The sequence below is a fragment of the Micrasema longulum genome, unplaced genomic scaffold (genome assembly GCF_059751315.1).
Source record: "Micrasema longulum isolate JH-2025_06_02 unplaced genomic scaffold, ASM5975131v1 h1tg000611l, whole genome shotgun sequence".
Classification (NCBI taxonomy): domain Eukaryota; kingdom Metazoa; phylum Arthropoda; class Insecta; order Trichoptera; family Brachycentridae; genus Micrasema; species Micrasema longulum.
Window position 1 is genome coordinate 1486304 of NW_028277807.1, and position 14050 is coordinate 1500353.

Consider the following 14050-nt stretch of genomic DNA (forward strand, 5'->3'; position numbering starts at 1 on the left):
AAGTTTTCTGTGGTTTCCTCTTCATTTTGCAAATGAAGAGAAGTTCCTCAATAAGGCAAACTTATAATTGAATTGATTATTTTGAAAATGTAAGAGTCCCACTTATGCAATTTTACAGGAGAAACTTTAAACTGTTTAGTTCATTCATCTTTAGAGTAAACCAAAATGTAAGTTAGAAAAGTTTGTGAAGGATCGAAGCACATAATGTTTTGAGCTATTAAATATTTTTATTTTCTTAGTTAAGAAAGATACAGACAATACTCTGACATGGACTAGTAACTTTTTCGAAATACATATGGACTAATGACATTTTCCAAATAGATTTATATAAAAAAACAGCAGCAAAGTGAAAGATGGTTCATTTATTTTAATGAAATTATTTTATTTAATGAGAAAATATAGACAAAAGTAGATATTAATTGAATAAAACAGACATATTTTAAAATTAGGTAAAAACAACATTTTTAAAATCTTCTTCCACATCATTGGAGTTATCTGTTGGCCATTCCAAAATTTCTTCATAGAACTGAATATGTTCATAAGGAATGTATTGAATAATTTTCTTGACATCTTTAATCTTCTTCACATTTATGGCCAATTTTGAGGTGCATGCCTTTTCAGTCGGCAGTACTGGCTATCCGTTTCTCATTGCGAGAAAGAAACTATGTTTCACTAATCCACCAATAAAATTGGAAACCTTAATCGTATCCAGGTTTTCCCAAATCGTAAAAAAACTCACTATATCGTGAGATCAAAAAATATACTTTTTGATCCGTGGAAAATTCTTTCCCAGAGAATTCACAGACATTTTTTTTAATATCTTGGCCACCAGTTTTTAAAATCGTAAATGTGATTGGTATCCACACTCGAAACTTGAAACCTCTCGGTATTCGATGACTCCAAAATCATATTTTCATATTGTTGGGGGCAATAAATCCTGTCATGCTTTTTAATATGACATTTGACCGTTCCAAAATTACGATCACACGGTAAAAAAGAATGGCCCCGAATGGGGAACAGGTGCAATATCTTATACTTTTTGTTTGCAGAAAGAGTCATTAAATATCGTACCACTGAATTACCACGATTTTGTCCTGCACACCCATCTGAGAAAATGTAGTGTTTTTACTGCATTAGGTATGTAATTTTTTTTATATAATCGTTTAAACATGAGCACACCTCATTAGGTCCTTTTTTGGCTAAACCTTCATGGTACGAATAAAACGGTGATTTTTCAGTTTTTAAGTTGTGCACACAAAATTCAAATACCCACAACTGTCTGTAATAAAAAATCTCCTCTACAGGAATATGAGGTAAGGGCAGATGTTGCATGTAATCAATGCATATTTAAATAACATCATCTCACTGTTCAGAAATTTATTTTACTTCTTGCATTTTACTGTAAAAAAAATTTAGCTCTCCTTTTATGCACCATAAGTTCATTTAAATTGCTGTAGCTGTCTAACGAACTTGTTCTTTCAAAACGTCATTAGTCCTGGACTGGTGACGTTTCGAACCACATTCATATTTTGGTATGGCCGTATACAGCGTAGAAATTTTGGACTAATGTCTTTTTGATACAATATTGTAGATTTACTTTCAGAGGAAAAAACATTTTCTCAAATATGTGGACTGATGACATTTTAGAAATAATCGATTCAATTATTGTCACCTTAATTTGGATACAACGTAAGTCACTAAATGGTATCTTTACAACAGGGCATTAAATTGTGCAGCTAAGTTTCTTCAAAATGTACGAAATATATATATTTATTTTAATGCAAACGAACTACTTTGAACGACGACACTAGTTCATATAAATCAACCAATGATAAGAGAGTTGTGAAAGATTTCCGGTTTATGGTACATCACCAATCGGCAGAACTGATCAAGAAGAAGTGGAAGAGTAAGAATATTATACATATTGTACTATCCATCTACTTATTAAGAGGATTGAACAATAATGTGTTTACTGTGAATAAGTAGATCTACTGCGTATCAATTTTTAGCACACGAGCTCTGCTATACTGTTGCCGGACATTCGAATGTAATTATTTTCGAGTTCAATGACCTAGAGATTGGGTTATAATATTCGTTTGTACATAATAATATGATAACTCGTAAATCAATTTTATGTGTGCAATTACTACATAAAACTTTTAACAATGAATGACCGATCAGAAATATACAAGGACTTCGTATAATAGGGTAATATTTAATGTGAAATACAGCTATTTGTTTTTAGTTTATTTTAATTGACATTATTACACGAGATCAACGTATTTCCTAGAGGAGTAAAGCATTTTGATCCACAGATTTTAATATTTAGATTTGGTAAATCGAAGAAAAGATGGGAGACATCTCGGTAAAACGAGTATTCCAGTGACTTAGATATAAAATGTCAATGTTGGGTTTTAAATGTCTAAAGACTGGCAGTCAAGTATAAATCATACTAGATACTTACATAGAAAGTTTTTACACTCACTCAAAGCAGTATTCTAGGAAAATATCCCAATTTAATGTCTTAAACAACCCGGCAGGCGACGCCGAAACCAGAGAGAAGGAAAAGAGTAAAGAGGAATAACCAAATAATGCTAAATGGCGGAAAGCAAAATTACCGGAAATAACCGGTAACGTCTCCTTGGCTGACTGAAACCATAAACAAAACTCAAACGGATATAATGATAGAGACGAATACTTTTTTTAAAATTTTCAATTTTCTTTATTCGTATAAATGTAAATTATAAAATGGAATATCTTAATTCATACATATGGCAATAATGAAAATAAAAACGTAGAACTAGGTATTTATAAAAATAAAAAATAATTATACATAATATTCAGAGAATAATATTATGTTAAAAAAATAAGAGAATCTTGTAACGAAAAACTTCCCCAGAGACGTGAAAAATGTCAATGTCCAAAGTAATATTGTTCAACATAGAGATAGCCCTTCCAACAGGCATAACCATTGGCAGGTTGGTCCTGTATATTAGAATGTGAAACAGTCTATGCTGACGCTGTCTAAGGTAATTATCCGGAACATAAAAACTACCGTCAAACGTGACACTTTCGTCCAGTTATACCAAACTTTAATAATATCTTAAATTTTTCTCCTATCCATTTCGTTGAATAATGATAATAATTATTTTGAGCATTTTTACAAGCACACAACATTTGTTTTTCTTCTATTTATGCAATTTTCGAAGACAAAATATTCTGGGCAAAATTATCTGCACATTTGTTGGCAATTTTGCCCACTTGATCATTAACTGTTATTTTAGGTTTTATCATCCTTATCATACGGCTTATTACTAGTTTCTGGGCGAAAAATGCTGTTTTGTTTAAAAAAATAACACCATTGAAGCATCTACATTATAAAATCAATGCAAAAAACAGGTGGGCAACATTATCAACTAGTTACTTCCTCAATTTTTCTATACAATGCGGATTTGTGTGTCAGAGTAGGCACATAATTGGATTTTTAACAAAACCAAGCCTGATGCATGATTTTACAATTTACTGAAATAATTTCATTTTCGGGGCATTTTACGTTTGTCGTATATAGCCTTGTTAGAGGAAAAAAGGAACAAGATGTGGTAAATAGGGAGGTTAAAACTTTGAACTTCTGATACCTGACTCCCTGTTACTATCATGAAATCACAGCCTCTCTGAGAAGTTAAATTACTTGTTTTGTTCTCACTCCTTAGGCCAAAAAAATACCACTACAACATTTACATAAATAAATTTAATCTGGAAATTACTGTGTAAACCATTATACTTTTGTTATGATTTCTTTGCAACGCTCAAATATTTATCTTAAGTTTAAGTAAAATAACTGAAGAATTTTAATATACGGCAACTTTCAAAAATACCTGTATTTAGTACTGGTAGGATTAGCAGACGCCGCACTCTGTAGTACGAATCAGAAACGATAAAGCTGGCCGGGCCATAAACTGCGAATGACTTTTAAACGCCTTAATCATTAGATTCTCGCATTCCTGGACATTCAAATTTGACACTCTGTCGTCAGTTCGTGTCTAAACTACGGAAGGGAGACCTGGCTTGGGAGGATGCATGGAAGATGGCCCCTGCAAGACAGGCTTGGGGAGACTACAAGTATACTAATAGTCTACCCATAATATATTATAATATGCTTTACCTAGAGAGTTGACATGAATTTATTAAGTATACATATGCATATAATAAGAACCTGTCAAATAGAAAAAATCCTCCATAACTTTTTTCTGAGGAGAGAATACAACAAAAAATCGTGAAAGACAAAAAAAACATTTTTCCTTTGTACCGAGTTTGTAATATCAAAATAGAACTAACCTCGTCCCGTTGACGATTTATCATCGTTATAGCAAATTTGATTCTCTCCAGAAAGGTAGAAATCAGTGTTCGCGGTCATGCTGTGGTGGAAAGAGAGTTGAGCAAGGGACTACCCCGGGTTCTGTCCTGAGCCCGATTCTCTTCAATATCTATACGCATGACATCAACGGAATTGTTCCCTCAGAGACAAATTTGCTTCAGTACGCGGACGATTTCTCCATGTATGCATATGGGAAGGACCCAAAGAATCTAGAAAATACTCTAAATTGAGGTATGCGAAACATCAGGAATTGGTTAGTGGAGCATGGTTTGGATCTATCAACTGGTAAAAGAAATGCCATAGGTAACCTTCTGTAGACAGCGTAAAATCTCAACCATAAAAATTCAACACGGGGATGAAATAGTACCTTTTACGTCCCATATTAAGTTCTTGGGAGTAATTCTGAACACTCATCTTACATGGAACTCATACATGAATCATATAGTAAACAAGTGTCAAGCCGGATTGAATACGTTAAGAGCAGTCTCGCGAATATGGTGGGGGAGCCACCCTTTTATACAGATACCTTTTTATACTGCGTATAGCCGGAGCCATCTCGATTATGCCTCGTTCCTTTTAGAACCATGTTCAAAAAGGAATCTCCAAAGACTTGACCGGATCCAGTCCCAAAGTTGAGACTAGTTGTCGGAGCCATGAAGTCATTTCCAATTAACGCTTTACAAGTAGAAGCTTGTGATCCCCCACTCAGTATGAGAAGACAATACTTGGCGGATAAATTTCTTCTAAAATGCTCAGTCCAAAAAAACAACCTGCTCCTCAAAAAGACAAAGTTTCTCTCTGACTGCGTGACATCCTCATTTTTTGGTTTCATAAACCACCCCCTTTACTAGTCAACAGTTTTAATTTTTACAAATCTTTCGAATCTAGCATTTATCCTAAAGACCTTCTTTCCCTTTATCGTTTTCCATTTAAAGCTTCTATTTATGCCCCAAGTATTGAACTCACATTTGGAGTCAAAAGCCACCTACAGCCCCAGTGTACATTTAACCGTATTCAGTCGTCAAGATGGATAGGTTGGAAAATTATCTACACTAATGGATCTCGGTCAGATTCGCCAACCCATACAAGTGCGGCTATATATTGTGAAGACAACAAATTTCAAAGATTGTACAAATTGCACAAGAAGGCACCTGTTTTTACCTCAGAATGTATCGCAATCCGAGAAGCTGTAAAGTACGCCTTAAGCTCACAATATAGCAAGTTCCTAATCTTGTCGGATTCCTTGAGTGCCTTGCAAAAAATCAAATCCGCTCCATGCTCTTATCCCGTGGACGAGCTCTGCGTGGAAATTCGATTTCTTCTTTCTTTATCAGAGGCATCCAATAAGAGTATTATTATGTCCTGGATCCCTAGCCATTGTGATGTTCCCGGGAATGAAAAAAAGGGCGCGTTAGCAAAGGAGGTGGTCCACTCCGGGGATCCTGCCTACAGTAATTTACTACCACTGGGTGATCTCCTTGTTATGACGAAGGAGAAGCAACTTCGCTCATGGTGAGAATATTGGGTAGCCTCCTTCCAAGCCAAGGGTAGACATCTTTTCCAACTGAAGCCAAATGTAAAAGAAAAGCCTTGGTTTTCCAAAGTGATTTTGAACAAGTTTGAGACATCCTTCATATGCAGAATGCGCATTGGTTACTGCTGCAATGGTTCTCATCTTAGAATATATATACCACATCCGGGACTCTGCCATTTGCGAATGTCAGCTAGATGACGAAGATTTAAACATATTTTTTTGGATGCCCCATAAATGATTGTTATCCTGATTTCCTATCCGACCTCTCTGATATTAATATCCCATTCCCTATTTATATTCTAACTCTCCTGTTCCCACCCAATAAACGTGTATTTAAAATCCTATGTAAATATCTAGTTATAAATGGTGTAAACATACTAACTTATTTATAAATATTATATTACTAACACATGTGTAAATATGTAAAAAAAATAACATAAATACTCGACACTGGCCAGAACACCTGAGTTGAGATGTGAAAAGGCCATGAAAAAACGAAGAAGAAGACTACTTATCATAGAACTAATGATTTTTTGTCTCTGGCTACCGAACTCCATTTGATAAGGGTTGGCGACTCTGATTATACGCATAGTTCTACATTATCTCTGATTATACGTGTATAATATTGGTCTGCTGTCACGACTGTCATTTTCACGAATTTTATATTTCTGGGTTTTAATTTGCTTTATGTTGTGTCACTTGTCTTAAATTTTGTGATTTGTTTTCAAATCGGTGATTTTTCTTCTCCTATAGTTTCTTTTTTAGTTTTAGTAATCTGTTTTTGGGTCATTCCCACATTGCTTTAGCAGGAAACAGATATTTTTTATTTTCAATAATGAATTTATGCAACTTGTTGGATGTCGCCGATAGCGAAGAATCTGTTAAATCGGAACCTTTTTTTGGCGTGTGTCAATGCTGCCTATCTGAAGAAAAATTAAAAAATATGCTCCATACCCACATGCACGAAGGGAATATAGAAATGTACTCTGATATGCTGAACAAATGCTTTTCCATTGAGGTTGGTAATATTAGTATACAAAGCCGTTTTCACTTCTCGATTCACCTTCTCGATTATAATATCCATGACTTTTTTCTTCCCGAGACTTTCTTATGAATTAAACGTTAAATAATTGAAATATTACACCCTGTGTATTCTGGTTTTAGGTTCAAAGCAATGAGACTGGTGTGGAATCTCTTTATCTCATTTGTGAGTCATGTGTTCAAAAGTTGAGAGACTGCTTTTCATTTCGCCTTAAAACTGAAAAGTCTCAATTATGGCTCAAGGAAGCTAAAAATCGACGAGGGTGTCATTCTTCAGGTACTCCAATAAACCGATGTAAAATAAATATACACATTATTCCTATATAAGCTACATCTAAGACAATCTATAATGTATAGCAGATATTGCGTTGCTCTCCACAATTGGATAAAAAAGATAACAAATTTCAATACACATGCAAATATTAATGCATGAAAGAGACTTACATATTTCCTTAGTTCATATTAATTAAATAACGAAAAGAAAAAAGGTGCGGTATTAATTTTATGTATCGGTAGCAATTCTTTTGTTTTGAAATGGAACTTTGAATATTGTCTTATTTATAACACATTTAGATAAAAAATATCTCTCAGTATCGTATCTATTTTAATACCAAAATGGAAAAATAAAAAAAGGAAATATGGATGTCTAGCCTGTCATTGGCTGGTTTTATTTATTTAATCCCATATATAATACAAATACATAGTTTACAAAAAATGTTTATACAATAGGTACATTCAATATAATGTCCTTTTTATTTATGGATGTAGCCACTCCACTGGCCCGCAGGCACGTTCCGGAGTGTCAGTGTATTATTGATTTTATGCATAATAGTACATACTTTCACATCAATTGTTGTGTAAAAATTTGAAAGAAATATGAAAATTTCAAAAGAAATATGGAAAAAGATTTTAAAACATACCTACATTAATAAAATGAGGAAGGACTTTCAAGAAATTAAAATTATATTCTGATATATGAAACATATTCCTCAGCTTCCCGTCTAGTTCTTTTTAGTAATCCATTTATGGACTAGAGTTTTAAAAAGATTGTTTTTCATTTTGCTTACCGATATATCCATACTTAAAAAGTTGTATAGCATAGGGGCCAGAAAATTATAATGTCTTTGTCCGTAATTTGTTTTTTTCTTTGGTAGTAGAAGTATTGTTTTTTGTCTTTGCCTAGTGTCGTAAATTTATTGTCCGTCATTATGTCTGTCAGGCTTTTGATGAAAGTGTCTTAAAATTGTCTTTATGTATATTTGCCTTATGTCTAGTACTGGAAATTCTGTAAAAAGTCTGTCTGTGGAGTAATTTATTGGTAAGGCTTTTTGTTGGCTAAGTTATTATACCTCTACGCAAACAGCGCACTAAATTTAGTGCACGCATGCGGTCGCAGGCCCTATGGCATGGAATGCTCTCCCAGCAGAGGTGCGAGGCTGTGAAAGTGAAGTGATGTTTCGGAAAAAACTTAAAACCCACTTGTTCTCTAAATCATTTGAATAAATCCGTAGCATGTGACAACGAAATAAATTGTTTTAATTAAATTACAAATTTAAAAGCTTCAATTAAATTAATTTAACAATAGAATCATTATGTAAAGCGCCCTTGAGGTATTTTATTACGAAAATGGCGCTGTATAAGTTAACCATAATAATAATAATAATTGGCTACTCTCAGTAAGGCTTTTCGTGCTTTTATTAATGGCTCTAATGTGGTTTGACTTGTTCCTCCCCATCCTATTATTCCGTATTTGATAATTATTTACGGAATATGTATACTATGCTTGTTATATATATTATTAATTAAAGTAGTTTTGCTTAGAATCTTTCTAATGTTTTTAAATAAATATATCATTATTCTTAGTTTGGTTACTGTCTTATTCACGTGGATGTTCCATCTTAAGTAACTATTAATGTGCATACCTAAATATTTTGTATTATCAACCTTGTCTATAGTTTGGCAGTCACAGTCGCTGTTTCTTGCATTTGTACATTCATGAATTTGAAGGGTTCTTTCTATTGGCTGATTCCGTTTGTCTATACTAAAAGTGAGATATTTTGTTTTGTGTGCGTAAAGTGTAAGTAAGTTCTAGTCTAGCCATGTTTTCGTCTTTCCCAAGCCTTTCTCACTTTTACTGTACAGTTCCTTCCAGCTTTTATCATAGAATAAAAGCACCGTATCTTCTGCAAAAGTTACAATGCTTCCATCAATATTCAAGTAACATAGTCCATTTACATACGAGGTCTGTTCAAAAAGTACTGCAAATTTTGAATTTCCGCGGGTTACGTATATTCGATTTTTTATGTTTTTGTGACGTTATGTTGGCACTCATGTCTCTAACTCTTGTTCTTGCCACAGGATAGAACAGTCAATAAGAAATATTACCTGCAAGTTATGCGCAATTTGCATAAAGTAATCCGCTAGAAATGCCCGGATTTGTGGAAGAACAAAAATTGGCTTTTTCACCATGATAACGCCCCCGCTCACACATCGTTGCTTGTGGGCAAATTTTTGGCCAAAAACAACACACTAATAATGCCGCAGCCACCGTATTCCCCAGATCTGGGCCCCTGTGACGTTTTCTTGTTCCCAAAACTGAAGAGGTCCATGAAAGGACGAAGCTACGTTGCAATTGAGGAGATAAAGAGGGCATGGAAGAAGGAGCTGAACTAGATCACAAAAAAATATTTTTTGAAGTTCTTCGAGGATTGGAAAAAACTTTGGCACAAGTGTATAATATCTGGTGGGGATTACTTTGAAGCGGACAAAGTAGATATTCATTAATAAATAAATAATTTAAAAAAAAACACAAAATTTGCTATACTTTTTCAACAGACCTTGTATATTAGAAATAATGTAGGCCCTTATGTACTTCCCTGAGGTACTCCAAAATTTCCAGTAAGATTTTCGCTAATTGTATGACCTATTTTTACAGTTTGTTTTCTATTGAAAAAAAAAACTTTCGAATAATTTTAGATATAAACCTTTTATTCCAAATGCTTGTAATTTCTTAACCAAAATTATTTCGGACACTGAGTCAAAGGCTTTAGCGAGGTCAAGGAATACTGCTAAGTTTTTTAAATTTTGGTCTACGTTTTGATAAATGTATTCAATTAAGTCTAATATGAAAATATTGATAACTTATAGAGAGTCCAGAGAAAGTTCCTACGATATGTCAACTATAAGATGGGTCTACCTGTTTTTGAGATAGATTAGAAAATTTGCGTATACCCCCCCTTTCAACTAGACGCATAGTAGCTGATGTTGTCACACTACATAATATTGTGAATAATGTTATGGATTGTCCATGCTTGGTAAATGAAATAAATTTTAGGATTCCATTTAAGACCACCAGGCTTAGATGTACTTTCCACACAAAATCATTTCTAACAAATTATGCTCAGTTCTCTCCGTTAGTTCGATTTCACATATATGCCAATAAATTGAACTATCTTTTTGATATATTTAATACTTCGCCTGCTTTAATTGAATAATAAATTATTTCAAGTACCATGTAATAAGTTACAAGTTAAATCAATGTTTAAATTAGTCACTCCATTGCTACTAAATTATTTTAGTTATAAAATAACCTTTCTATATTTGTTTGTATAAATATGTGTTTGTGTATGTGCTTTTAATTTCTTTATTTTTCTTTATTCTTTCAGATATATTAAATTACACTTTGTAACAAATAAATTACGAACTTTTGAATTACTTCTATCATATCTTCTTAAACATTTTTTATCAACTTAATTTTTTAACCTTTATCTACTACCTATTTTTGTTTATAAACTTTATTATGTATTATATAAGCAAATTTGTATTGTAGAAGCCCTATGGGCGTTTAATGTATAATTTTTTTTTTATATATATATGGCATCCTGTGTTTCTATTCCTTTACAAAATCCGTATTGATTTGTTGAAAGCAAATTATTTAATAAGCTGTGTTTACAATTTTTTCCAGAACTTTACTTAGAATGTTTAGAAGAGATATTGGTCTATAATTATTTAGTTATATTTTGTCACCTTTTTAAAAAATTGGTATCACACAAGCTTCCTTCAGCTGACTTAGGAATTCACCTGTTTTTATACTTTGATTGAATACGTGGCAGATTGGTATTGCTATCTCTTCATACAAACTCTTCAAAAGTTTAGCATCTATACCATGAGATCCTTTTGAGCAGTCGGGTTTTAGGTTTTTTTTATTTCGTCTACTGTAATTTTTTTATTATTACTCAATTACTTGAGCTAAATTTCAACCATTCTTAAAAGTTGTTATTTATTTTCCTATGTGTACCATTTGTTGATAAAACATAATTGTATACTCAAATAAACAGCATTTTTAGCAAACCAATAAATAAGATTGTCCAAATTGCAAATAATATATATGACATTAATTTTGTTTCAGACTTATCCGAATGTAAAATAAAAGTGGAGTATTCTGATGATGATTTAAGTGATCATTTAGAATACGAAAGCGATATGCTTAAAATAGTACAAAAGCCAAAAGCAGAGAAGAAAAAAAAAACATCTCGTGTTCGTGTAAAAAGAAGAATAGAGAACCTTAAAATTGTACGTCGAAATATTTCGAAGAAAATTTTGAGTCTATTTCCTAAAGAAGAAATTAATGCGATGTCAAAAGTTGAATATCATAGACTTTATAACAAAGTATACCATTCTGAATTGAAACCTTTCAAATTAGAAAAGAATTCCGTTACCTGCCACGTTTGTCAAGATACATTTAAGTCTCATAAAACATTGGCCGATCACATGAGAATACATTATCCAAATTATGTTTGCGACATCTGCGGTAAGTATTTTGTTACTAAAAAGTACCTTGAAAAGCATATTATTCGACATGACAATGATAAGGTTCCTTGTCATATTTGTAAAAAACTTTTAAAGAAATCAACTCTCGGTGACCACATTCGTCGTCACACTGGAGTGAAAACTAAACATAGATGCTCTCTATGCGTAGAAGTATTTGAAGATTATTACAAGCGCCAGGAACATATGGAGAAAGCCCATTCGATCGATAAACCGAGATATCAGTGTTTATTGTGTCCGAAATCATTTGGTTATTCCAGCGCTTTGTCGAGACATATCCGAAGCTTTCATCAAGAAGAAAAGAATTTCGTGTGTGGAGAATGTGGTAGGGAATTTTATTGCAGAAAGTCTTTTAACGATCATTCTATTGTACACAGTAAAGAGAGAAATTTCCAGTGTGTTATATGCTTCAAGAGTTATGGAAGAAAGAACACCCTTAACCAACACATGAAAATCCATAATGACAAGAAACAGCACATCTGTCCTCAGTGTGGCCGAGCATTCACCCAAAAATGCACCTTGGTTTGCCACTTAAAAGTTCACCAAAAGGCGGAATCTGATGCCAGCCAAACAATTTTAATGTAATTTTTGCTACTTGATAATAAAGTATTTATCTTTGACTTACTTGTTTTTTTAATACTAAAAGTAGACCCATATACTCCCATATTTTACAAAATAATTGTAGAATTGCGTATTATATTGTTAAATTTATTATTATATTTCTAAAAAACATTTCAGATATTTGTAAAACAATCCCTTAAAATGGCTTAATTTTCTAAAAATTTCAATAAAAAAACTCAAAAATTAATTACAGCGTTAATGTATAAACAAAATATTTTTATGTACCTACTGAAAATGTATTCCTTAATTGTCACTTAGGTCGTCTAAATTTGAATTTATTACTTACTACTCGCATCTTCTATGATTGGTTTTTATTTGCCTTTTCACAATAAACTTATTTTTATTTTGTTATGCACATTATTTTATCTAAAATAGCAAAGGTAAAAAGAGTTTTTAACACATTGATCGCCGTGTCAGTCACCGGTGGCCGACACCGAGGTATTCCAATTGGGTCGCTTCGGCCACCGGTGGCTGACAACCTCATCTCCTCAAAAATACCTCAAAACAACTGAAGTAATTGTTTTTCAATCTAGTATTAAATAAAAAACGTAAAAACATTTTTGGACATTTATAAAAATCCTATTGGCAATCAATGTGTTAACTGTCTGATCTTAATCATTCGCTACAAAATGGTAAAATGATCAGCCTTACACTCCAGATGCTATTCAGGGGTGATATTCCAAACGCTCTCGCGGCCGTAGAATAGCGCCGCAGGAACTATGATATTTGCAGCACTACCTTTTAAACCAACTATCGGAAATCGAACCCGAGCCTCGTGCTTTGTAGATTGTAAGCACTAAATCGGGAGACAGATAAACCCCATTTTTTTTATATTCACAAATATTTTTTACATTTGAGTGGAGTCCCGAATGGCTGTTCTAGGGACCCCACTGTACAGTGTATCCGACCAACAAACGTCAAAGTTGTAATTATTTGAAAAATGAAATATTCATCATCGTCATTCCCTTTCCGTACCTAATGGCGCATAGGGCACTGCATTGGTACACCAATCGCAGCGTATCTTGATCATTTTTGTTACATGAAGGTAAGATGATCAGTCTTACGCTTCAGGTACCAGTCCAGGGACCATGAAATATTCTGGTGTGTATACATGCACCCTTTTCAAAAAATATTTCATATCAACCATTTCGGGAATCGAACCCGAGACCTCTTGCATGGTAGGCAAACGCGGTGACCATACACCGCGTGGCCGAAAAATGAAATATTGCTACATTTTTTTTAATTAACCCGTACTCTCTTACTTAGGGCGCTTTCTAGGTTTCACACATTTTTTCATAAAATTGACAGTCACTCCTACTAAGATTCTTTTCATGTATTGACTAATTTAGCCAAGGCACAAGGCACTCCCCGATTTATTCTTCAAATTTATTTAACTAACATTTTTTTTGTACCACAAGAGACTCAATTACAGTATCGTTCTATGAAGCAGCATTAATAATTATAACTCAGTGTTTTCTTTTTTATTTTTTATTCTGACAGTTTAGAGTGAATTTTGCATAAGTTTTACTTAAAACACTGATATATATGTAATCTCTAGATGCAGCACTAAGCACCTGTGTTATGTTCCATTCAATTTAAGTTCCGGAACGTGACTTGTAATCAGTAAATGTGAAGCAGCGTAAAAAGGCGCG

General features: G+C 33.3%; 2 protein-coding genes across 3 annotated transcripts in view; one reads left to right on the forward strand and one right to left on the reverse strand.

Moving 5' to 3' along the window:
* Ciz1 (Ciz1 zinc finger protein) overlaps nt 1–2651 on the reverse strand; it is a 16527-nt gene extending 13876 nt beyond the window's left edge. Inside the window, exon 1 of the mRNA XM_088228877.1 lies at nt 2465–2651. The gene's annotated coding sequence lies outside the window, so the exon portion shown is untranslated. The remainder of the gene's footprint in view (nt 1–2464) is intronic.
* A 3837-nt stretch (nt 2652–6488) lies between these two features.
* Nucleotides 6489–12397, forward strand: LOC148280161 (uncharacterized). 2 transcript variants are annotated; one of them, XM_088228863.1, is made up of 3 exons: nt 6489–6927; nt 7074–7245; nt 11359–12397. In XM_088228863.1, the coding sequence occupies exons 1-3, from the start codon at nt 6745–6747 to the stop codon at nt 12360–12362; spliced, it is 1359 nt and encodes a 452-aa protein (XP_088084989.1). In that variant the 5' UTR covers nt 6489–6744; the 3' UTR covers nt 12363–12397. The 2 variants fall into 2 exon arrangements, with proteins under 2 accessions (XP_088084989.1, XP_088084990.1); XM_088228864.1 differs by having other exon boundaries at nt 6491–6927; nt 7074–7227.
* The last annotated feature ends 1653 nt before the right edge of the window (nt 12398–14050 follow it).